Genomic DNA, 24,540 nt, shown 5'->3' with positions numbered 1-24,540 from the left:
CTCACATGATCCTCCTGCCTCAACCTCCCAAGAAGCTGGGACTACACGTGTACAGCACCATGCACAGCTGCCTTCCAGATGATTCTGATGCCAGTTTAATTCTGACAAGCACTGAATGAGGAAAGAGTATATACCTTTAGAAACTGATGGCCAGAACTTGGGCTTGAGGCTGGGTGGAGTTACAGTCACTCTTACAAGCCCCCTACAAATGAGGATGATAATAATTCACTGTGAGGATGAAATGTGGTAGGACCTGGGGTGTCAATTACATGATGAAAGTGGACACATCATACTTGTTCTCTGTTCTATGCTTGGCCCTTACCTTTGTGCAAAGGACTGAACATAATTATACTTTTTAAAGTCATAAGTGAGACAGGTAGAGAAGAAGGTCACTCCCTGCAGTCAGCTCCCTCTGTTCCACTGACCTGTTGCCCTCTGAGAAACAGGAATCCAGCAGGAAATGCTATTACCCCCAGACGCTTAACATGCAGTGCCCAGGAAATCCTAGGAAACGGATGAAGACCTGACTATCAAAGACCAAAGAAAATTTCCTTTTTGGGAAAATTCCATCCCTTGGATGATGGAGCTGGTGATGGTGATGAAAGAGAAATTCCAGGATCTGATACTCAGAGATGAATTCAAACATCACCATAAAAACAAGCACTAGTGTCTGCCCAGGGCCTCTGATAAGTAGCCTGGTCAGGCTGGAGGAAATCACACAACACTGCTTTCTTTGTCCCTTTCCTTTTTGCTGTGTTGCCACAGGAGGTTGCATCGCTTGGCAAACAGAATTTCAAGCAAAAAGAAGAGAGCTATCTCTCAAGATAGAGTGGCCTGGTACATGTTGGCTAAGGCAAAAACTGTAGGACTGGTGAAATAGAAAGAAATAGAAATTAACTTATGACTCTTCCAAGAAATATGTGTTCCTTTTGGCAGAGAAAAAAAACCACCTCCTGTCCACCATTCCCTCCCAACAAATAAACCCAGCAAATGGTCAGAGCGGGAACCTGTGTGCCCTGAGAAGTCACCTCTCCTCCCTCCACCTGGACAAATCCCCATGCTGGCATCAAAAGGATTCAGACAGGCAAATTCCACCCTGGGCTGGTGGGACCTAGAATGTGATGACCTTCAGGGTGGCAGCCCAGCCCCTCCCGAGACCCCTAAGGGGCTCGCCCAGCCTCCTTGTAGATCCAGACGAAGTGTGCGGCTTGCTTTCCCATTTGCACATGGGGCTCCATTCATTCCTCTGGCCTCTGCCTCATGCCCGGAGTCTGAGTTCTGAGCAATAATCTCACGTAGCACTCAAGCCCACCCTCATCCTGATCCAAAAACCTAGGGTCCCGCCACCCTTCCCTTCTTACCATTTTTCCCCTTGCCACCAGCCTGCACAGCTTCTAAGGGCAGCGCTGGCCCACCTCTACCCCTAGCACTGGCACCCATGCATTTCTTCTTCTTTGCCCTGTATATTTCAACTTCTTGATCTTATTTCTAGAATTGGGAGTGAAGCCACAAAACTCCGAGTCTTGTATATCTGAGCAGACCTGTGTCCTTCTCCACTGTAGAGTTTTAGTCTCAGAGTAGGTACAATTCTCTTTCCTCCTTAGCAGAGATCACTTTTAGCTTAGGTATTGGGGGTGAGGTGGACTGGAGACTTGCACCTCACAGCCTGCAGATACTCACACAGAATAGTTTACTGGGTCTCCCAAATAGAAATCGAGATAAAATCCATTCCCAACTCACTGCCAGGCTTTTCCCAGGCCCTGGGCTGTTTGCCTTTTGTCCGTCTGCCAAAAGTTCCATAGTATAGAAAGCCCAAGGCCTCACTGTGGTACAAACTGTTGTAGGACTGCCCTCCTTGAGTTTGCTCTACCCCAGCAGATCCTGACCCGGGCCCTTTGTGTGTCCAAAGTCCATCTCCTGCCAGATGTGGGAGGCTTGAGCTTTGATGCACACTCTGCCCTGATCCAGACTCAGCAGCTGTTTTCCTCAGAGCTGGGAGATACAGAGCCCTGCTCTTCCCAAGGTAATGCTGCAGGGCTGGCATTGTCACAGGCTAGGGCAGGAGCCTGGCCCTGTGCCCCAGTGCTCACACGGCAGGCTCTCCTGCTCCCAGCAGCACTGCTCTCCCTACTTGAATCCGAGTCCGGGGCTCTTAGCTGAGGTCAGTCTGCTCCTGATCATCTCCCCTAGGTCTGGTCAGCAGTCTGGCTGTCCACTGGAAGCATGATGGCACCTGCCAGTGCCCTGAAGGTCCCTGCGCTAGAATGCTTATGGTGAACCTCGGCTACCTATTGTAGCCCATCATCCTTAAATCTTGGACCCTCGATTTCAAGTAGTTTCCCTGAGCTACAATGGGAAGTGCTTTACATCTCAGGTACCAAGTTGGCTGCCAGATGGAATTAATTCCTAACTCACCCTCAAGCTTGTCCCACTCCCCCAGGCCAGCTCTGTTTTGTATTCTGTCCTGTAATAAGTCCCAGCCAAACAATATCAGATCCTGAGCTGGGACAAAAGTGTTTGTACTTACATTAACTCTCAAATTACCCGAAAGGGCAATTGTGTTTGTCTTGGTTACTTTTCTTTCATTGCTGGGACAAAATATCCAACATCCAAAATTGAGGAAGGAGAACTTTATTGAGCTCACTGTTTGTGGAGGTTTCAGTCCATAATCAGCTTGCTCCCAGGCAGGGTGGCATGATTGAGGAGCAATATTTCAAGGCAGCAGCCAGCAAAAGCAGGAGGAGCAAAAGGGACAGAGCAACCTTTTTCCCTTCCTTATACTGTACACAGGCCAACTGCTCCCCATCCCATCCAGGGCTGGTGTAGCTCTTACAAAACCTCCTTGCCCTCCTCTTGCACAGGATGAGGATATTTACAAAGCAAGTATCCTGGCTCCCTGCTGAGCTTCTTAAACTTCTAAACTGCTCAAATTGACAATGTATCAACCATAACAGTGTAAAATTTAGATTCTAAGCTCTACATTATTTTTACTACCATATTTTAATATGAAGCAGATATTAGGGAAGGAAATGCAGATAGAAAGTAGAGAGCTTGACCCAAGGGCTATCCCTCAGTGACCCAGCTCCTGAGCCCTCGGATGCTAGGAGAGAACCGTTATTTACTTAGTAAGGGACAAGGGGCATGTTACACATCTTCATGTGCAGGATCCAGGAAGGGCTTCTCTGTTTACTGTTGATATTACCGTTCCTGGCGATTAAAACACTCACAGGAGAGTGAGATAGTTAGCGGCAGTGACTGACGGAAGAGATAAGCACTGTTTCCAATCCAGAGGGCTCACGTGTAAGTGTATTCACTGCTTCGTCCAAAGCTTCTGGGCCCTTCCATTGCTGCTTGCCTGGGACAGTTTAGTGTGTACTTAGAGACGTGGTCATAACACTGACAGGTATGTGCCCACGAGTCTGCAGAGACTGGCTTGGCTCCAGGGAAAGGATTTGAAGGTCTGGGACTTAATGTGCATGGAGAATTGGGAGGCTCCTGCCGTCCAGGTCTGGCTGCACTGCCTGCTACTTCCCTATATTCCCTTTCCAACTCTGGTGTTTCCTGTGGATCCCTCTGATTCAGCTACCATCTTCTCAATTATCCATGTACTATCAGGTGCCCAGGAAGGGGTGGGCTCCCTTGGGAGCAGGTGCTGTGAGAGCAGACAGTAGACTACAAGACCATGGTCACTCACCTTTCCACTCTGAAAACGAAGAGGTTGGATGAGATACACTTTAAAATCCCTTTCAATGAAAGGAATCATTTGCAGTGTTTGTGTGATGGACCCTTCTCAGGACAATGTTTTTAAAGCATGGATTAAGTACATCAGATGACAAAGGAAACCAGCTAACATTTAGCTTTTACCTGCACGGCCATCAGTGAGGAGCCAGCGCTGTGCATTAATGTGACATAATAAGATCATGCTGGATCCTCACAGTAACCTGGGGTAAGACAGAGTGCACAAAAGAAACCCAAGCCTTGATTCATCTCCTAAGAACTGGCAGCCCCTCCCCCAAACAACTAGCTGTAGGATTCAGGGGAAGCTGCTCTGCCGTACTAAAGCGTCGGTTTCCTCCACTGTAACATGAAAGCAGTAACTCTCATCACCCAGGATCAGCCTGGATTTCCAGGCACAGTTAATAAAGAATTTCACATGGAGTCAGTTCTCCACAGGTGACTAGAAAACTGTGTTTCAGAGTTTAAGGACTTAACAGGTACCTGGTGTTGAGGAACAAAATGGAGCTTGGGATCCATTCATTCTCAACTCTTAATCCTGGACTGTGTCACCGCAGGAGGAACTGAGGTGCAGGTTTCCCTGAATGCTTTACAAAAGGGAAGTAACCCCAGCTGCCCACATCACCCTCTTCCTGTGATCTGTAGTGCCACCTGGTGGACACTGGCTGTTCCTACCTTAGTCCTCAGCATCTCTCTTCAAAAATCCACACTGGCAGAAAAGTTTCCAGCACAGTGGAGGGGAGCACCAGAAAACCACCAGGGAAACTGGGAGTGGGAGAAGGTATTGATCTCAAATCTTTGATCAAGAAACTAAGCCTGACTCATGCCAGTAAGAGGAGCGGCTCAACCTAGGTAACGGTTGGCACTCCTAAAGGAACTGTGCCAACCACTCAAGGAACTTTGAAATTCCTCACTGATAATTGAGGCTGAGTGAGGAATTACTGAGGCCTTAGTGCAAACAACAATACAAGTTTAATTGAGTTGGAGATGTTTTGTATCAGGTTGGTGGCTGCATTCCCAAATTCTGTTTCTTCTGCTGTCTGGCTGTCCAAACCTCCAAGAAGGGCCGTAGCCGCCCAACACAGAAAAAGTTGTGAGGATCCTGGAGTCTGCATCACACTGCAGACCACGTTCCTCAATCTCTGTGTGATCCTCTGTGTCTGTACACGCCCTCACAGACCTCTAGAATGTCACTTGTCTTGATGTGTTTGTCTCGAAAGGTTCTCCTTGCAGCCTGACCCCCACAGGGAACGTACTGAGCCGGAACATCAAAGTTCATTGCCATCGGTGCCACTCAAAATTCTAGTGCTTTCATCTTTGAACTCCACGACTGTGGAAATGGAAATGATTTATTCTGGAAACCTTGATGCTATTCCTGTGGCCTCATCTGCAAACTGTCAAGTGTTTTTCTTGCTGATGAGGTCAAAAGGCCCCAGAACTGCATCACTCTGTATTCTGTCCTCACCCTCAGATTTTTCCATCATGACTGAGATTCTATCAGTCTCTCTCCTCCTTTGGCATACGCTTCGCAAGTATTTTACAACTGTTCTTGGAGCACACACACACACACACACAGAGAAAGAGAGAGAGAGAGAGAGGGAGAGAGAGAGAGAGAGATGGGGAAGAGTCCACAGAAATGATGGGGCTCTTCCAGGTGCCATAATATAATTCACTGCTTTTTTTTTTGAAGAAAAATGCTGACCAGTTCTAAGCTCAATAAATTATTTCACTGTCACTGGCGCTAGCTTTGTAAAGCAGAGTTCTTGGTCTTCTCAGCCTTTCCTCAAAAAAAAAAAAAAAAAAAAAAAATTGTTGTAGTCTCCAGGGACAAACACATTTATTCTGCTCATTTTCTTCCACTGCCTTTTCCTGTCCATCTGCTTCAGCCTTCAAACATCCTAGTCTTTGGTCTTGGTGTTTCAGAATCTGATATGTCTGCTCCTATATTATTCCAGCATTTGAAATTCTACTCAACCCAGTTCAGAAGATATCCGCTCTGCTTAAAATCAATGTCTTTTTACTCCTTCAACACATTTCTTTTCTTCTAACATTTATTGTCTTACATTAAAGCTCATTATTTATATATTTCACCTGCATGTTGCTAATTTTGCTTTTTGCTAATTTTTGAGACAGGGCTGTTATCTTTTGAGATCCTACCATCTTGAATGCCTAAGCCCTCAAGGGGGTTCTTTAACATGACACTGGGGTAAAACTTCAGAGACAGTATCTTTTGCCAACTCCCTAAAAGAACTCAAGTAGGAAAGGAGTGGCAGTGAAGAGCCTTGTGTCTTTCAGGCTAAGGGGCCATTAAGCAGAAGTGTGCTACTCACATGTAAATGGTGTCGGGTTCCAGGCATCTTACGATGAGCGAGATGGTGGTGAGCTGTTTGTCTGGCACCTGCGATGGCATGGCACAAGGGGACTTAGCTCCAGAGATGATGTCATCCACAAAGCTCAGTACCGTTTCTGCCAGAGGGAAACGAACAGGAAAGGGGTGAGAGTGAGTGTTGGCCAGGCCAGGAGGAGATGGAATCAACTCAGCGAGAACTGATTCCAACTGTGTGGTGGCCAGTCTTCTGAAATTCTTACTAGAGAAAGGATACCTGGAAGGAATGGTCTTTTCTGGCTGTTCTAACATTTAACCGATCAAATTTAGAGCCATTCTTCTGGAGTTAGTTCAGAAACAGCTAAAGGAAGATACTCATAACACATTTGTGAACTCTCATGAAATGCTCCTGGCATGGGTAGAGAACAGCTATTGTGGTCAAAGGTCACTGCCAGACTTAGCAATGTCTGCACACACTAGGAAGAGCTTCAGAACAAGCAGAAAACAGTGTCCCAGGCCTGAAGACAGCTGCATGTGTCTCTGCACCCCAGAAACAGGTTCCCCAGAGACTACTGTCACCATCCTGCTGCGGAGCAGATCTCTCATGTAAGTATTAGGGATGATTTGTGTTGACTTCTCCATGCATGTAGACTATGAAATAAGACACAGAATACTTTTCATGGTGTGTTTTCCACTTCTTTAAAACTTCCCTTTCTTAGCTGGACCTGACAAAAGCTGAGTTTGCTTTAGGACAAGACATGGAGCAAGCACATCTGTTTGCACATGCTTTTGCCTGGAAGGAGTTATTAGCAAAGGAATTTTTTTTTTTCTGTAATCATGGCAGTGGTTAGCAGAGAATTGTTTCCTAATTGTGGGCTAGGCTAACTAGTGTAGTGCACTGTTGTTGCTTTGTGAGTGTGCCTAGAGGCAATGAAATGGACACCTCTTTTATAAACAAAAAGAAAAGCAAAAATCAAAACAAGATTTTGTCAGATGCTCACCATGCAAAAAGTCGTAAGTACACAAGATGGCTGCTGCTTGACAGAAACAAGGGCGGCTTCCTCCCCTGCTCCTTCTGTCCTGCTCTGGGACAAACAGCCAAGGCAGGGCATTCTTCTTTTGTTTTATTTCTGCCACGATGGGTCAAGAAGAGCCCAGGAAGTGGGGCTGGCTCACCTGTCTCCACTTTGGAGTGGTCCATCCGGTCAGTGACCTTCTCTTGACGGATGAGGTAATCTACTATCTGCACCCCAATTGGTGGCTCTGAGTGTTCCCACTCCAGGACCACCAGAGTGCTGCTGGGCTCGTGAACTGTGGAGAGTCTCAGCCTGAGTGCAGAAAAGAAGAGACAGGAAAGGAGGACCTCGCTGATTTCTCATTGGTCACTTCCCATTTGCCCAATGATTACACTATAAACTCTTCTAAATGAACTCCTGAGATAATCTTTGGACAGGTCTATTTTTTTTTCAGGAGATAGTAACCAATGAGTTATAGGTTTTAGATTTATAAATGCTTGTTATAAACCATTTGTAAACAAATAAATGACTATATGAGGAAGGATGAATGAATATCTGTGTGTTGCATGGGTCAGGTGATACATTTTTGAGGGGCAGTGCTGCTTTATAAGGCTAAGATACAATTTCTGGATTTTCTCTTAAGAAACATTGAGAATGTGTGTGCAATGCCCATATGAAGACCCACTGAAGTGGTCCTCAACAGAACCTTGCATTAATGAGGCCACAGTTAGCTCACGCTCCAGAGAATACATCATCTGTGTCTGCTCTGCCCATCACCACTTTCCCTCTTGCTGTGGAAACTAACACATCTTCCTCCCCATGCCATCGGCTGGCCCTGGAATAGGTTCTTTCTGGGAGTGATGTCCACTGGGGGCTTTACTGGGAAGCAGAAAGTTGGCCACATGTTATGTTCTCTTTGAATTTGATTCTTGTGCCTGTTTGCCCAGGTTCTGGTTTCAATTTTTGTCTTTTCTCTTGGGTTTCTATGAATATCCTGGTTCCTTCTTCCAGTCTCTGCTTGTCTTTCCCAATTCATAATCTCTTCATTCTTGACAAGCTGTCCATTTTGACTATAGTTTTTCCTGGCCATCTCATAACTCTCTGTGGCTCATAGAGACTCAGTAATTATTGCTGACATTCACTGGTATTCACCTCCCAGTTGTCCAAATGGTTTCAATTCGCTGCCTTGTTCTGACTTCTTGTATGTGGCTCGGGTTTCCCTCTTGCTTCCAATTCCCCGTTTCTTCCTAGACCACTGGATTCTGAGGATTTTCCCAGTTCCTGATCCCCAGCCTCCTTCCCTTACAAGTACGCCTTGGCTCTTGCGTCTCACAACAGCTCACCATCCTGGCTCCACTCCTCTCCTCTGAGCTCACAGGTGCCACTCACTGGTCTTGAGGGTCACTGGGCAACATACTATGGAAAGATTGCCTCAGACCATCTGCAATGGTTAATTTTAATTCAATAAATATTTATGAAGTGCCTAGTAATTGTAAGGATTATTGGATACTAGGAATCAGTGTACACAGCCCAGCCCAGCCCCAGAATCACAACCTTGTGATAAGAACTTCAACAAGAAATCATGGGACACCATGGAACAAATATCAAGGCATTCAACTAGTAGGGAAATAATAAAAAGCACATGTTCGTCTGCTAGTGGCTACTATGAAGGGGTGCATAGTTTGCATATGATATTAAAATGGAATACATCCAAAACAGTGCGGATATTGACAAATTCATTAATTAGAGTCATATGCAGAATGCTGTTTTGAAGAAAAGGTATTGGGAAGCTTAAGTAAGTAACTAAGCCTTCTGAGAACTCAAATTCTATGAAAATATGGACCACGGTCACGCCTACTGAGAAATAAAAGTGTGTATGACTTACTTGGACTTGTGTAAAACTAGATTGCATTTCTATATTCAGCTACCAATTAAAATGCAAGAATTTAAGGTCTGTTTCTGAAAGAAGTAATCAGAATTGACCAAAAAATAAGCAGTTCCTGTTTATGATACTTTAGCCTAATTTGATCTTCAGCTGTGACATTTAGTAAACATCAGATAGACATGAAATCAGGCTACGGACATAGTGGCTGGAGTTTGTGTCCATCTGATTGCATCCAGTATTACCTTTAAAAGGTAACTTTCTTAACTGGTGAAACACCAGATTCCCTTCCGTTTCTACTAAATTAAAGGGCTTTCTCCTTGGACTTTCTTTGCCTTACCAGCCTTTGGGGTCACGCTCCACCAGCTAGGCCCACCAGAACTCATCTTGTGGACAAACTATTTCGGTGGCTTGAGTCCCATGGTGGTACCATATTAGAACCTAAGCTGAGTTCCGGCCTCAAGGCCTGGTCCCTCAGTTTGGCAAGGTCTGTTTAGCTTTCCTTTCAGGGAAGCTATCTTCATTTCTTAGGTACCTCTGCAGCATTCATCCTCTTCATCCCTCAGACACAGACATGTTCTAATGCCCACCTTAACCCTCTGATCTTCACAGCTCATTCTTGTACCTAGGCATCCTCTAACACAGCTGTCACTCCACCTCCTATTTATTTAGAACTGACTGAAATCGTCTTACTCTAATACTTACTTTTTCACCGAGGGCCATTTCTCTCCTTGCTTACTGATCATCTGCAGAGCTATCCATCATGAGTCCTAGGTAAGTCCACATGGAACTGGCCTTGCCCTCACACTTGCATGATTTTGACACTTCCTTCCTCAATCCCTCTTCCCATCCACCCAGGTCATAAACCTGAAGTCCATTCTCAGCTTCTCCTTGCTTCTCATCCCCATAGTCAATCAGCCACCAAGACCTGCTGTTGATTCTAAGCAAAACCATTTCTCAGTTGTACTGTCCATATTATAATGGCTGAGAATACGGTCTCACAGTCACATCCCTGCTTCCTGCTCTGTCACCATGGAAACACTATTTAATGCATTTGAACCCATTCCTTGTTTATTAACTAGGTGGGATGTTGTCATAGTAGCTATCTTGTCCACACAGGGCCTGGTGTTCAGTAAGTGTCTAGTAAGTGGTAGCATTGCTGGTCTAGTTAAGCTCTCACTGTAGGTCTCTAACTTGCCCCCTGGCAGTGGCAATGTTGTCTTCCAGTCCGAAGTCTTTCTTTTTTGCACCTTCCAGGAGAAGTGTATGTGCTACTTCCTTCATGAAGCCTTCACCATTGCCCGAATTCAGACCCCAACAACCCTTTTCCCCACTTTATGTGAATGTTTATATCACCTGCCACACTGTTTCTTTTACTATAACACTTTGTGTCCTGCCTCCCTTATAGATAGAAAGCTCCTGGAAGGCAGGTACTGTGCCATGTTCTGCTTTCTGATCCCATGTTCGGTTAAATGGTTGGCAAACAGTAGACTTTACTTTTTTATCAGAATGATGCTAAGGCAGACATTCAAGAGAGAGGAGGAGAAAGGGAACCATACACAGGTTGTGGCAGAGGTGCACAGGTAGGGAGACCATCAGCTCCAAATGCAGTGGAGTCGCATCGACACCAGTCCTCAATGACATCTCCAGTCCCTGAGCACCAGAGAGAGCTCATGGTGGCCTCCTGCAAGAGCTGCATGGAAGAGCAAAGAGTGAGTGTGTGGAAGCCAGGACAAGGTCATGAGAAACAACAGGCTGACTGCCAAGGCTCTGCATGGCCTTACATGACTTGTAGACAGCAGCTTGCAGTAATACTTTACTATATTTTGGTCTAAAATTATTATCCTAGGAGATGGTTTCTGGAGACCCTAAACCCTGTACAATTTCTGGGGGGCTCCCTTTTCTTTTAGCACAGTAGTTCATAGTTATTACCCCGGAAACAGCCATATTTCATCTTCTGTCTCCCTGTCATGCTCCATCATTGGCTCCAGGAACAGTGACCTCTTCACCATGCATCTATGGGTGGCCTGGCTTCACCACTTTGCCCTGTGCCAGAGGCACTTTGCCTTTCCTCAAGGGCCTCTTTGCACATCCTTATTTGCCCTGGTGTTTCATAAACATCCCCTGCAGCCCACTTATTTAGGCACGTCTCTTTTGGGTTGAGAGTAGGCAGCAGGCATCTCTTTCTTAGCAGATCATAAATATCAGGAGTTGTTTGTCAAAAGGGCTAAGAGCTGAATGCTGGATATCTTCCCTGGATAAAAATGCCACTTTTGCCAATCAGTTCCAGGTGACCTTGGACAAGCTACACAACTCAGTTTCCTTAATGATAAAATAGGATAAAAATAGTACTTTCCTTATAATGGTATTGGGCACAATAAACAAAATAATATATGCCCATAAAAATATATGTATAATGCTTGATATATAATAGTCATCCATAAATGAATCAATTATTTTTATCTTTGAATGACAAAGTTGAGTTTTAGGTAGAGCCTTTAACTAGCCCAATTCTTTACATAGGTAGTTTCATGGAGATGCTTACTACTAAGTAAAAGGACAAAGTTAGACTACTATGAAATAGAATTGTGACAAGGGCAAGTCCCTGATGGGATGCTGGTCCTTCAGTGGGGATTTTCTTCCTAAGCTCCAGGCCAGGCTAAGTGTATCAGTTCCAAGCTTGCCTAGATCAGAGAGAACCTTCTTTCCATGTCATACGCTATGTGCTGCCATGGCTTTTCCTCTTCACTCTCACCATAGCCTAGCTGGTAAAGAAAAAACACCAATCTGTTCTGGAAAAATTCAGAACAAAACATTTTAAGAAAAGAGAAAAGAGAAGAGGAAAAGAAGAAGAGAGGGGAGGGGAGGGGAGAGGAGGGGAGGGGAGAAGAGAGGAAGGGAGGGGAGAGGAGAGGAGGGGGAGGGGAGGGAAGAGGAGGAGAAGAGAGGGGAGGGTAGGGGAGGAGAAGAGAAGAGAGGAGAAAAGGAGAAAGTGAGAACGGAAGGGAGGGAAGGACAGAGGGAAAGAAAAGGGAAGAGACAACTCTACAAAACTTCAAATAGCCGAACCCAAACCCAGCATCCTATGTTCTTCGCCTTCAGAGCTCAGCATAGAACACTGACAGGGAACCTTTTAGAGACTGAGTGCCAAATGGAAACCTAAAACCCACTTATTTTCACAAAGGCCAACACTGCAAGTAAACCTGAATACTGAGGTCTTAGTTTAGGAAAAAAGCAACTCTAGGTTAACATCTTTTGTTTTCGAAGAAAAGTACAGTGATGCGTATGCCGTAGATTCACCACCACCGGCACAGACTGTCTTGGGTTAGGACTGTTGGGGTAAATGTCTGCACCCATTCTCCTCCCTAGACTGAGAGCCTGCCAGAAGCGAGGATTAACCGGATTAACCGCCAAGCCTAACTATCATTTGCCTGCAGTTTATAACCCGAAAGTCCCTTTCAGAAGCTAGAACTCCGATAGATAGCTGTCATGATTTTCCAGGGGTGCACTCCAAGATTCAAAGAAGTCAGGTAGCTGTTTCAGATCACAGGTATTAAACAGGTAATTCCAGGCCCCACCTGCATCCAACGAATCTCCCCCGGCATTGCAGGCTTTTCCCATCAAGCACCCACTGGCAAGGTGTTCACTAGGTGTCTCATCTGACTGAAACTCAGATCAAGAGGTACACTAGGAAAACAAAGTTTCTTTGAGAAACACAGAATAAAAAAAGGATAATGACTGCTTTCTGATAGAATCTTCAATAAACTGTTATTTGCCAATCACCTATCAAGGGACCATGTGTTGTGCTTGGCATTACAGTGATATAAACATGTAATTGTGTATTTATGGCCATTGTCTACATAGAGCAGATAACAACAAGCAAAATAAAGTCATAGAACTATCCAAATAACCACAACTGTGATAAGGACACCGAAGGAAAGGTCAGGCACCACTAATGCACAGGGCAGCTGAAGGAAAAGGAAAAGCTTGGACAGTCTCACTGAAGGGTGTGGAAAGTCTCCATGAAGAGGTGATATTTTTATCTGCACTCTGAGGGATAGATCAAAAGTTATGTGGCCAATAAAGTTAGGATATTGTTGCAGGTAGCAAAAATATATTAGAAAGACTGGTCCAGATAAAAGTTGACTTCGAAAATCAACTGAAAAAGGTAAGTCTGTCTGTAAAGAAAGGGTTAGAGAGAGAGATGGGGACTGAAGGGCTTCTCCACAAGTGATTTATCACCCATCAATCGTTTACACAGGAGACCACCAGGTGCTAGACATTCTGTAGAAGAAAAAGCATTTCTCACAGCCTAGAGAGGAATAAATAACTGCAAATGATTCTAACAGTAGGCACTGCATGTTTTAAAAGACCAGTGTATGTGCAGAATAGGAATTGCTTGGAGAAACACCTGAGCTACTAGAACAATGAGGGAGGGACATTGATGGTAGTTTATGTTTGATCTGAAGCTTGACATAAGAGTAGGAGCTGCCTGTGGCAGAAATGTAGGACAGGGCATCCTTATTGGGCCAAAGAATTGGAATTCTTAAGGGCCAGATGCATGAGAAAAAATAAGTTGTATTTGAGGAGTGTTATGGTTTAGATCTAAAAATGTCCTCTGAGTCTCATGTATTCAGAGGTGTGGACTTAGGAGATTAATTGGACAGTGGAGGTGCTATAAGCATCCAATTACCCAATGATTAATCCAATGATGAGTGCATAGCTGAATTATAGAGTTAAGACCTAGTTGGAGAGAATGACCTGGCTGTTTTGTTTTGTTTTACAATGGGATTTCCCTATACAGTTCAGGTTGGCCTGGAACTTACCATATAGCTCAGACTGGCCTCAAACTCATGGCAATCCTCCTGCTTCAACCCACTAAGTGCTGGGATTACAGGCATGTACCACCATGCCCAGCACTGGAGGGTGTGCCCTTGTCCCTGCCTCCTCCTTTCTCTTTCTGTTTCTTGGCTGCCCTGTGACTAGCAGCTGGGCTTTGCTGTGCATCTGTCATTCCAGTTCTGTCTTGGAGCCAGCCAGTCACAGACTGAACTCGCCAAAATGTGAGCCAAAATGAACTTCTCCTTTAAGAGTGGGTGTAGGGTGTTTGTACCAGTGATTGGAAAATAGAGTATAAGATATAGAGCAATAACAACCTAATCATATAAGTGAAGGCAAATTGGATCATGAACTGGCTTATAATGATGTGCTCCAAACACTTGATTGTATTCAATCTGTTCAGCCATTAAATTACTTTGATATAATATGGTCAGACATTCATATCAGATAATAACTGTGAGGAGTCTAATGGGGAGACTGGTGATAAGGTTACTATCATAAGATGCAAGCCTGATACCACAATGAGTCGTTAGACAGTTACACTGCAATAGGAATCTGATAGAAAGAGGATAGTTCAAGAGATATTTGTTGTTCTTGGGGATGGGACAGAGGATGAGAATGAAAAGAAAAGAAATTCTAGGAAGCACCTGTTACATTTTATGTCTGGATGTCCCATGAGATCTCATGTGGTTATGAGGGCTTTTTGGATGCAGCTGAATCTAGAGTTTGTGATTGGTTCACTGTTTAGCGCTGGGATTGGGGTACACCTGTCCCAGGTGGGGTGGCCTGCATACATATAAGGGAGGAAAAGAGGCTTGCTCCTCTCACATTGCTCTTGTTGCTTTTGCTGTCTTTCATTCATGGAAAACAACATGTTACCCCAGTGCCATATCACCTTGCCTTGGAACCAGCTGATTATGAGCTGAAACCTCTACAAGCTATAAGCTATATCAACCTTTTCTCCTTTAAGCTTGGGCAGCAGGTATTTTGTTTCAGAAATGAAAAGAGTAACTAACACAGCATCTCTATAGGCAAATTCATGCAAGATGGTACCAATCACTGAAATGGGTGCACAAACATTTAGATCTGGTGAGCTTATGTTTGTTGGGTTGGTTAAATGGGGGAAGCTACTGGTTTCTTTATTACAATTGCTGATTAGATGGTCCTATGGTATCAGAGATGATGGAGTCCAACAGATGGAGGACAATGAGAGCCTGGAAGCTTCGAAAATGTTTCCAAAGATACACATACAGAAATAGCAGGTAGATACACATACAGGTAGAAATAGCAACACACACTGAGTTACTAATGCCATGACTGAGCACTCATCCACCTCTCCTTCACCCCTAAAGGAGAAAGGATAAAATCAGAAGGAAAATTTGAGGAACAAAGGATCATAGAAATAGAATATCTCTTAAGAAAAAAGGCAAGGAAAAAAAAAGCACATGATGGGATCTTAGCTCCAACTAGGACTCCTTTGTCTGTGTGATTTGATGCTGAAATGTTCAGAATCACCTCCCCATCCTTTCCTGAACGTCGGGGCAGATAGAAAGGGAAGAGCTGATATTTTAGGCAAGTAAGGGATCCAGCAAAGGAGTGGCTAATGCTAAACTCTGTGCACTGTCTTCATTTTGCTGGAGAGCCCCTGCAGGAGTAAGGACACAGCCCTCCACTCTCACCAAGTACTATTTTGAAGCTAGCATACTCTGTTTCATAGGATTATTCTGGTGGGCTCTGGGACATTCTGTCCCCAGGCATGTGGCATGGGACATCTCGGGTATTAACTGCAGCAGCCTTGAGGAAGACTAAGTGGGGTGAGCAAGGGGAGGCCTGGCATAGGATTAAAGCCACGGCAGCTTAAGGGCTCCAAGTGACTGAGCCTCTCCATCTCCCTTTCTCTCAAGCCCCTCTTCAGTGGTGTCTTCTTTCTCTCTCCCTCTTCCCGTAGCTGCCTCTATCAGATTCAAGAGAAATGTGTAGGCCACAGGAATAATTTATCTTCTCATTCCTGTGAAAAATCTTATTTTCAAATGCTCAGTGAAATCTCTATGGTAGATCTGGGTAGGTGACAGAAACACACATGCCAGATCCCTCCTGTTGGTCTGAACAACACCTATGAAACAAAATGTGACACACCAGGTGTCCCTTCAAAGAGAAAGAGGAAAGCAATTATCACCCCACCTGGATGGGCACACACACCTCTTAGGTAAGCAGTGCCCGGCTGCAACTGCTGCTTGGTCCCAGTCTCCCGTGTGGTTTTACCTATACTCTCAGAAATCCTGCAGGAGGAGCTGCCTTGTGGCTGGTGCTGCCTGAGTTGACTCACTCTGAAATCAGAATGTCCTAGAAGAGGCCAGAAGGCCAGGTCACTGTCTCTGCCTCTTTTCCCAACTTATTCTTTTGGGTTCATTAATTTTGTTTCTGACATCTGTGGGAAGGGAAAGCCAGAGGCAGCGGCAAACTAAGAATGGTTGGGAAATGTCATGACCCAGCAGCACGATAAAGGGCAAAAGGATCTGTGTGGTTGTGACATTTTGTTCTTGCAGTTAGAGTGATAGGCGAGAAAGCAACCCTGCAGGCCGAGGCTGCCAGGCCCTGACTTGGGGACTTGTGCCTGATAACTCTCCTGCTTCCTGCATGGCAGGCTGGGGACCACCGGGCAGCTGGTTCACCTCCCGTGCCACAAGGTCAGACAGAGCTGAGCCTGGAGTTCTCCAAACAATGATTCTGCTGATCGCAAACCTGTCTTCTTATTCATCAACTTATTTCCAGCCGTTCTGTCTTCAGACTCCACAGTGCTCAGTTATGGCTCCTGAATTATATTACTGTGGGTGCTGGAAATGCCTTCACTTGACATAATATGCAAACATGCAAATCTAAGCAAATTAAGTCCCTGGGCTACCCAAACCCCGACATCTCACTATCCAAATTCTAACATGGAACTCAGCTGCACCCTGTCACTTCCTCAGGCCACTTGGAAAGCCCTCTGTGTAGCTGATGCCTCCCAGAGCCAAGAGTCCCAGGCCTCTTACCCTCTGGGTCTGATTGTTAGTCACCAGTTCATAGATGGGGGCTGCTCTGGTCACCTCCAGAAGGACTGGCTCGGCAGGAGTGTCAGGGCTGGATGTCACATGACACAAGGGGCAGGACGAGGGACATCGTCCCTTGCTCTGGCACTCCATGCGAACTCCAGCTGCCATCCGCTTGGTGCCAGAGTCTGACAGGCTTGCAATGTATTCTGGGAATGTCAGCACCTTGGGGTCTCTTTCCCGCTCCTCCGACTCATCTGATGGAGAGTTGCCTGCCAGACAAAAGATAAAAAACAGTAGTGAGAAAACCAAGACACCAAGGACTGTCATGAGCTCATGGCCCCTAAGTGCTGGGGTCTGATGAATTCTTCATATGTAAGTTAGGAGATATTCATTGTACCTATCTCTACCATTGTGAAGTAAGTGAATGGACAGTGTTTAAAAAATACAGACCACAGTGGCTAGTGTATACCACTCTCATCATAATACTTTTAATGATAGCTAGAGCTAAGATTTAGGGATGTTAAATAGCTGACTATATTAATGTTTTTGGATCATTGAACACAGCTGTTTGCAGTCTCTCCGTTTGAATGTCTACTTTGTATTCTTTGATACTGTGATTTGAGCAACTATTTCCAAGATGATATTATGTAATCTATTAACAGGTGATTTCTTACTGTTATGTTTTTTTTTTGTAGTTCTGTATTATGTGTAACCTTACACTGCTTTGTTTTGTTTTGTGTTTTTCTCTTTTTCCTCTTAAATAAAAAAAAAAAAAAAGATTTAAGGACCTTGTGCTGTGAAGTGAGATGGATTAAATATCTCCTTTATCTATTACGTACATGGAGTTCTACCATTGTACCCATTTTATAAGTGAAGAAAATGAGGTCAGTGGCCTCAAGGTCACACAGCTAGTATATTGTGGTAGCTTGAATTTGAATCCAATTTTTTCTGATTGCAAAGTCCTTAGGTCATAAAGTAAGAACATAGTTTCTTAGCTTCATAATCCATTTATTGAAGATAGGGGGAAGTTTTTACTTTTTCAAAAAGACTTGCACTCTTGTTTGATAGTTAAAGGAATTCTCAATCTATTTTAGGTGATAAACATGGAAAATGCCTACCAGATGACAAGACTTTTGCTTTCCCACACAAGAAAGAACTACTTGATATTTGTTTTCTGGTCATTGGGATTCCCCATTTAACTCTTTTAATTCTAAAGGAGTCTGCTGATCAAAACCACTGAGTTCCTTAAGAGATTCTGAACTCCATTGGCACAGTAACTGTCCCAAACAACACAGAAATTCAGAGCAGCACTTTGGGAAATACTAGGCATACACAGCACATTCATTCTGGTCTCCTTGGCCTCATCAAGAATGTAGTACTTGATGGCCAGACCGCTGGGCAAACCGGCCGGAATGATGTGCCAAGGGATCCCAGAAGGTGACTGTGAGATTCGACTCATCAACTTTGTAAGAGTTCTCTCCACGGGGCCCAGGGACCTCCTGCCATGCTCTTCTTGTTTGCTGTGGGGAAGGAGCCATTTGGAACCATCAGAAGGCTCAGCAGCATGCCGCTTCTGAATCTGTGTCATGATTATGAGACTGAGGCATTTTTACCCAGCAGCTTCCTGACACAAAGGCAAAACACAGACACACTCAACGGCCCTAACCACGGGAAATAACTCATTTCATAGCTTCGTGTTGTTCACTTATAGGACCAGAGTTGAGCTCAAGTCTTTCCTGTATTGTAAGTGTGGAAAGGCAGATGCCCAAATCCAGAATGGTGGTTTTGAAAGAAAGCCCAGGAGACAGCACCCAGCCACAGGTGGCCACCCACGGGGCATCCTTACCAAAACTGAGGCATGCGCACCTGACACCCCTGTGGCTGAGAGTGTTAGTGGAGCGGCCATGTCAGGGCTGAGGACTCTCCTGACCCAAGCCAGCGCCCAGCCAGGCCTCCTGGCTCCTTGAGACCCAAATGGACAAGCAGCAATCACCTGGGGTGGAGTCGGTTCACTGGGCCCTGGGCTTCATTGCTGGGCAAATAAGCCCCATTTCCGGGGAAAATGACTAAACATTTTTTATTTAACAAAGCAGTAAAGATACAATTTTTAAAATGCGATTTTTGAAAATTTGCTATGGAGCCCTGTTACACAGAGGAGCCTATTGCTTAGAAGGGATACAAGGGAGGTTTTGTCTTTTGCCTTGTTTTGGTACTGGGAGTCGAACTCAGGACCTCACGCATGCCAGGCAGGGACTGTGTCACCGAGTCATATCCCTGGTCCAGGTTCCTCACAATAGCCACGCCTTTTTATTCTCAACCCTCCTTTGGCATCAGTTCAACAGGCAGTGAAAAGCATTTCCCTAAATGACCACTAGATGGTAGTATTGAATTTAACATGGCTCGGACAGCTACATTTAGGGAGCGCTTTGGCACCATGGAAAATAAACTGGAAAAAAAAAAAAGTAACACATGGCTATGTTAACAATATTGGTAGATGCAGGAATTTTTTTCAATCAGATAATAAAAATTTAAGAAGTAAAACAATTACCTACTACTTATCCCAAGGAGAAAAATATAATGAGAGTCAGAAGATAACGACAGGATGATTACAGAAAAATAAAACCCACGAGGGGAAATAAAAATCCTCCCTCAATATCCTTCAACATAGAGTAAAAGTCACTTCCTAGGGAAGATAATATGCTACCAAATTCCTTTTCTTTCAGCTTTCACAGAGTACTCAGAACTTTCTCATGTCTGAAAGGCAGGTTCTGACAGTCACAGGTGCCTCTCGGAGGCACTGGCACCCACCCACCGAGGCTATGTGAGTTGACACTCCCTGACCCTGGACTGCGGTCTTTAAGGCTTGTAATTGCCTGAACCGCGGTGGGAGGTGCTACGCCTGCTGGCCACAACAATTAAAATCAAGTATCTGTCAGCCCTGGATACTTGGTAAGATTGTGGAAGGGTTAGAGGTGGGGAGCAGGATGGGAAAAGATGATGGGAGGCCACCAAACTCTCTCCCTAATTCAGAACCCTATTTCCTATCTCCTGAAAATATGCAGGTGCACACACAAGGACGCTGCCGAGGCCAGGGCCAATGCCCTCTGGTTGGTCCCCTGTCACACTGGAGGCAGCTGTCAAGAGAGGAGCTGGATTTGCGTTAAGCCCTGAACAGTGCAAGTTCCCAGAGCCATCTATCCAGGTTCCAGCAAAGAATGGAGATGTGTGTGAGAGAGAGATTTTTCAGAGGAAATGCATTTTCTATGGGCAGTTAAGGATACAACCAGGAGACACTCCTTAAGATGATGGAGTCCGGTGGCAAAACTTGGATAAATCTGCTTTAGCCTGAGAGAGCACCTATAATTGTCTTGTGTCTGGCAAGTGACAGAGTGGTGTGGTCTTCCGGTGTCAGACACTTGCTTTTAGGCCCCCACCACACCTCGCACTGGAGGAGGTAGTGGCGGAGAGGTCTGTGGATGGACAGTTAAGGTGGAAAGCCACTTCTTTCCTTCTGCTTCGAGGGCCTCCCCTCCTCTGCTCCTGCCCTCACAGTCCTTGGGTAGAGATCTGCTCTACCTTTTTAAAGTGTGGTTAGAAATGCTCTAGGAATTTAAAAGACTAAAAAGGACTATTCTATTTCAATAAGCACAGTCTCTGCACATGAGAAAAAAACTAAAAGATTCCAAAGACTAATTGGCAAAGAAGTTCTCTGATAAAGAACAGCCAGGTGTGGCATCTTCTCACCCAGGCTTGTAGAATTCACCCCAGTGCTCCCCCGGGAGGCTCCGGAGTCTGGCTGTGACAATTCGTTTTCTACCAGCAGTGCAATATCCAACCTGGAATGTAGTTAACAACCCTAAAGCTGCAAAGCATTTTGCAAATACAGTTTGCTATAAATAAATGCCATTTGCTTTAGGCCAAATCTGTATCCTACAGCACACAGTGGATGAATTTCCCCAATAGAATACCATAGGATGAGCATATTGACACTCTTAATGCTGGAACTCTCATTGTGTACTTGCCCATGGCCTTGGGCGTGTATATATTGACCTGCCTCAATTCAGGGGCACAGAAGGATGATAAAAGTGACCAACGCATTCTCACGCAAAGTCTACTGTGCTGGTGGGAATTGATGGGTCAGAAAGGTGAATTAGTTGTTATAAAGTAAATTGGTACAATTCCTGTAGGATTCTGGGGTTGCTTAACACTCTCTCTCCTGAGTTAGTGCCCAAGGCAATGCGATGCTAATGACATCACAGCTAGAACTACAGGGACAGTTCATTAGGCAGCAAAGAAATCAAATGCAAACTAATCAGATCACAGCTTCTGCAAGGCTAGGGAGCACAGGACAGAAGGCTCGACCTGGCAGGTGAAGCCTGCTACAGCGAGGTGGTCCCAGATCCAAGCAGCCTGCACGCCAGGACCCCAGCCCTCAGCCTTCACCCTCACTCATTCTCCAGGAGATGCTGGAGTTATCTGAGTTCACAGGCCTTCCCTCTGCCAGACACTAATCAGTCTCTCTTGTTTGTGTCTTTGGACAGAAAAGTTGAGGTCACTCTGACATTGAGATGAACTTGTAGACCTGCCATGGTGACACAATCTCTGGGATCTAAGTAAAATACAGCATGATTAGTAATTAGAGAAAAGAAGCCAGAGTATAAATTCACCACTCAGCTCTCCTCCTCAATATGAGATAAGTGCCATGGGGTCAGGAAATACATCTTTTCTTTTGCCTAGTTTAACCCATCTATGTTTCTATGGAACTGTGTATTATGAATCTATGTATCTGTCTATCTCTCTCTCTAGCTATCTATCTACATCTATCTATCTCTGTATTCCATAGAAATAGTGGAGTGATATAAATGATGAGCATATATTTAAAGTTTTACAAAATACCAAACATAAAGAAAAAAACTGCTGGGCAAGGTGGTATATGCCAGCAATCTCAGAACTCGGGGAAGCTGAGGCAGGAGGGTTGCAAGTGTGATCCCAGGTTTAGGAACCTAGTGACTTAGCAAGATCCTGTCTCAGAACAACAACAACAACAACAACAAAAGTATTAACAAGGGCTGAGGGTGTATTTCAGGGAGAAGGTCTTGGCTTCAATCCCTGATACCAAAATAAAAAATAAATAAATAAATACCAAAGCGCTTGTAAACACTTCTTTAGTCCCTTACTAAAGCTTCAAACAATCAACTGGAAAGAGCAACGTGTTACTGCAGTGATAAGTGACTGGATGTCTCCAGCCTGAGTCTTTTCTATAAGTGACAGAACCATTTTTTTTTTGTTTGGTGCTGGGCTCAGCATCTTAATGTACATGCTGGGACAAACATCCTGGTATGAGTGATAAGCATCATACACCCAGCGCGTCCCAATCTACAGCCAGCCTTTCCTCCACACGCTCCTCAGCTCTTCTTGTAGGTCAAAGTGCAGTGGAAGGGACAGCTCACTTCCCACCTGTGACAGGAGAAGAGCCAGCTTCATTGCTGGGTCTCCCACTCTCTCCTCTTTTTCTTCTTCCTCTCCTCCTGGCAATAACTTAATCATCCTACATTTATATCTTCCCAGACCACCCGCTCCATGCCCGCTGCCATCTAAGGGAAGCACTAGTTACAAAGCTACTCTTCAGACTTCACGGGTTTCATTTCAGACCTCACCACTTGCAAGTTGTGTAATCTGGAGCGCATTCCAGTGCCCTCCCTTGCCTGGGCTTCCTCCTCTATAAAGGGAAGCTCACTCAGCTGATTCGGTATGGCTGTGGCACAGATCAACCGACAGACCCACAAAGAGTGTTGAGTTTGAGCTGTGCTTGAGATCTAGTGTGTGTTCTCCTAGTTTACTTCTTTTCATGCCTGTCTACTTACCTGCCCGCTACCAACTCCATCAAATGGTGAGTGCCTGAAAATAATGTCTTGCTCTCCACTGTAATGTCCTGCAGGGCCGAAGATGGAATGTACAGTATGCATTCAATGGTTTATTAAGCAAATATTCATTGAATTACTGCACGTTTGTGGAACTAACAAATCACTTCTCATCACACATATAATAGGGACTACAATCTGTGAACTACAGGTACTGACTACACAGACCAGGTTTTAATTATTCTGGGCATTGCTGTTCTTTTGAAATTGAACCTTGGGTTCTTTTGAAAATTTCTAGTTTTGCCCTAAGAAGAGGGTCACCAGTCCAAAATGGTTTCCATGACTTTCAGGTACAAGGAAGAATCCTTCAGAATGATTGAGTTGCACAGATTTGAGGAAAACTGTATAGAATTCATTTTGCAAGGTTTTTTTTTTTTTTTTTTTTTTTTTTTTTTTTTTTTTTTTGAGGCGGGAGGCATTTAGAGGCAGAGGCAGATGTTTTTCCCCCTCCTATTGATTTTCTCCTCTAGAGGACGTGAACCAGTACAATGCACTGGATATAAGGATTCAGACTTTAAAAAGGGAGCACCAGATCTTGTGCTGATGGGCAAGTGGTTCCTTGCAGCTAGAAACTCTGGAAAAGTTGTGGCCAATCAGGCTGTAAATTTGCAGAAGGGCACAACTAGAATCCTGGGCCCACGAAGTCATGGCTACCAACAAGTCACTGAGGTGTAGGGGAAAATGCCAGGCCTGAGCTTCTGGGTAGCTCTGGAGAGCAAAGTGGTGACAGACACCCTGGGACTTGGTACCGTGTGCTTCGTCACCAGAAAAAATGGCACTGATGTGATAACAAGAGAGACAGCCACGTGGGGCCGCAAGTGACAGGAAGAGACAAGAGAACCTGTGTCTTCTGCAGTTTCCTGCTCTGTCCAGGCTCAGCCTGCACACACAGCAGGCCTCCCTGGTTCCCAGTCCCCCACCCTCCACTGCCCCGTTAAGTCCCAGTGAGCACAGCTTCCCTTGAGGACTGAATCAAGGAACACCATTTGCTTCGGACTGCCCAACACATTCAGAAATAGTCTCAACTGCAAAGAATGTACGCTTTTGTTCTTTCCTATAAATAAATTCACATGTAAAAAATTTCTTTCTTCAGGATGTATTCCTTATTTCTTGTTCCAAAATTCGGGTTACTGTATACTTCAGATCCTTAACTCTTTAGTATTTATTCAGGAAATTTCGGGGGCTGGCAAAGGGTCTTGTTATAAACATCCCTGCCACAACCAGTTCCTCAAGAGTAGCATTTAATGGGGCTGTGAGGTCTAGTATAAAAATTAGCCGGCACTGGATACCCACTGAGGACCTCACCAAAATGCCATTACTAGGGTACACAAGAGAAGGTGCCTTCTGATAAACTGAATTATTGTTTAATTGATACTTAACTTAAAAAATGCTTACTTTTCCTCCAGTTCCTGTTGACATTTTTCTTTTCTAAAAATGCAGTGTTCCAATTTCCTGTCTGCCTCATGAAGCACTGCCTACCAAACAGAATTAAACTTTTCCCTAAAATGCCTCCAGGTGATGATTTTGTTCATCAATTATGACTACGCAGATTTGAAAGCTGTAGGAGACAGAAATAAAATGGTGTCTACACCCCCAACGGCTTGTAAAAATTGATCAATAATGCAAGGTTATATTTTCCTAAGCTTGTCTCCTCTTCACAGGTATGCTGTCTAACAAATAATCCTCTGCTTGAGATTCCTGGATAATTAGGTTCACCTTAAGCGGAGGTTTTTGTGTAGATGCTGTAACTGGTCTTTGCCAAAAGCCGTTAGTTAGCTTTGGCATGGGA

General features: G+C 44.7%; 1 protein-coding gene across 2 annotated transcripts in view; it reads right to left on the bottom strand.

Moving 5' to 3' along the window:
• The window catches only part of Astn1 (astrotactin 1), a 289,853-nt gene that overhangs the window by 16,713 nt on the left and 248,600 nt on the right, over positions 1-24,540 (bottom strand). For both annotated transcript variants that reach the window (XM_063239802.1, XM_063239803.1), the window contains exons 17-20: positions 16,831-17,099; positions 10,519-10,652; positions 7,238-7,389; positions 6,066-6,201 (exon numbers count right to left, since the gene is read on the bottom strand). In XM_063239802.1, the coding sequence (XP_063095872.1) occupies positions 6,066-6,201; positions 7,238-7,389; positions 10,519-10,652; positions 16,831-17,099 (691 nt within the window). The remainder of the gene's footprint in view (positions 1-6,065; positions 6,202-7,237; positions 7,390-10,518; positions 10,653-16,830; positions 17,100-24,540) is intronic.

The sequence above is a fragment of the Cavia porcellus genome, unplaced genomic scaffold, assembly GCF_034190915.1.
Source record: "Cavia porcellus strain 051 isolate PalLab524CR breed Dunkin Hartley unplaced genomic scaffold, mCavPor4.1 scaffold_29, whole genome shotgun sequence".
In the NCBI taxonomy this organism is placed as follows: domain Eukaryota; kingdom Metazoa; phylum Chordata; class Mammalia; order Rodentia; family Caviidae; genus Cavia; species Cavia porcellus.
This window is presented reverse-complemented; position numbering and strand designations above follow the sequence as displayed.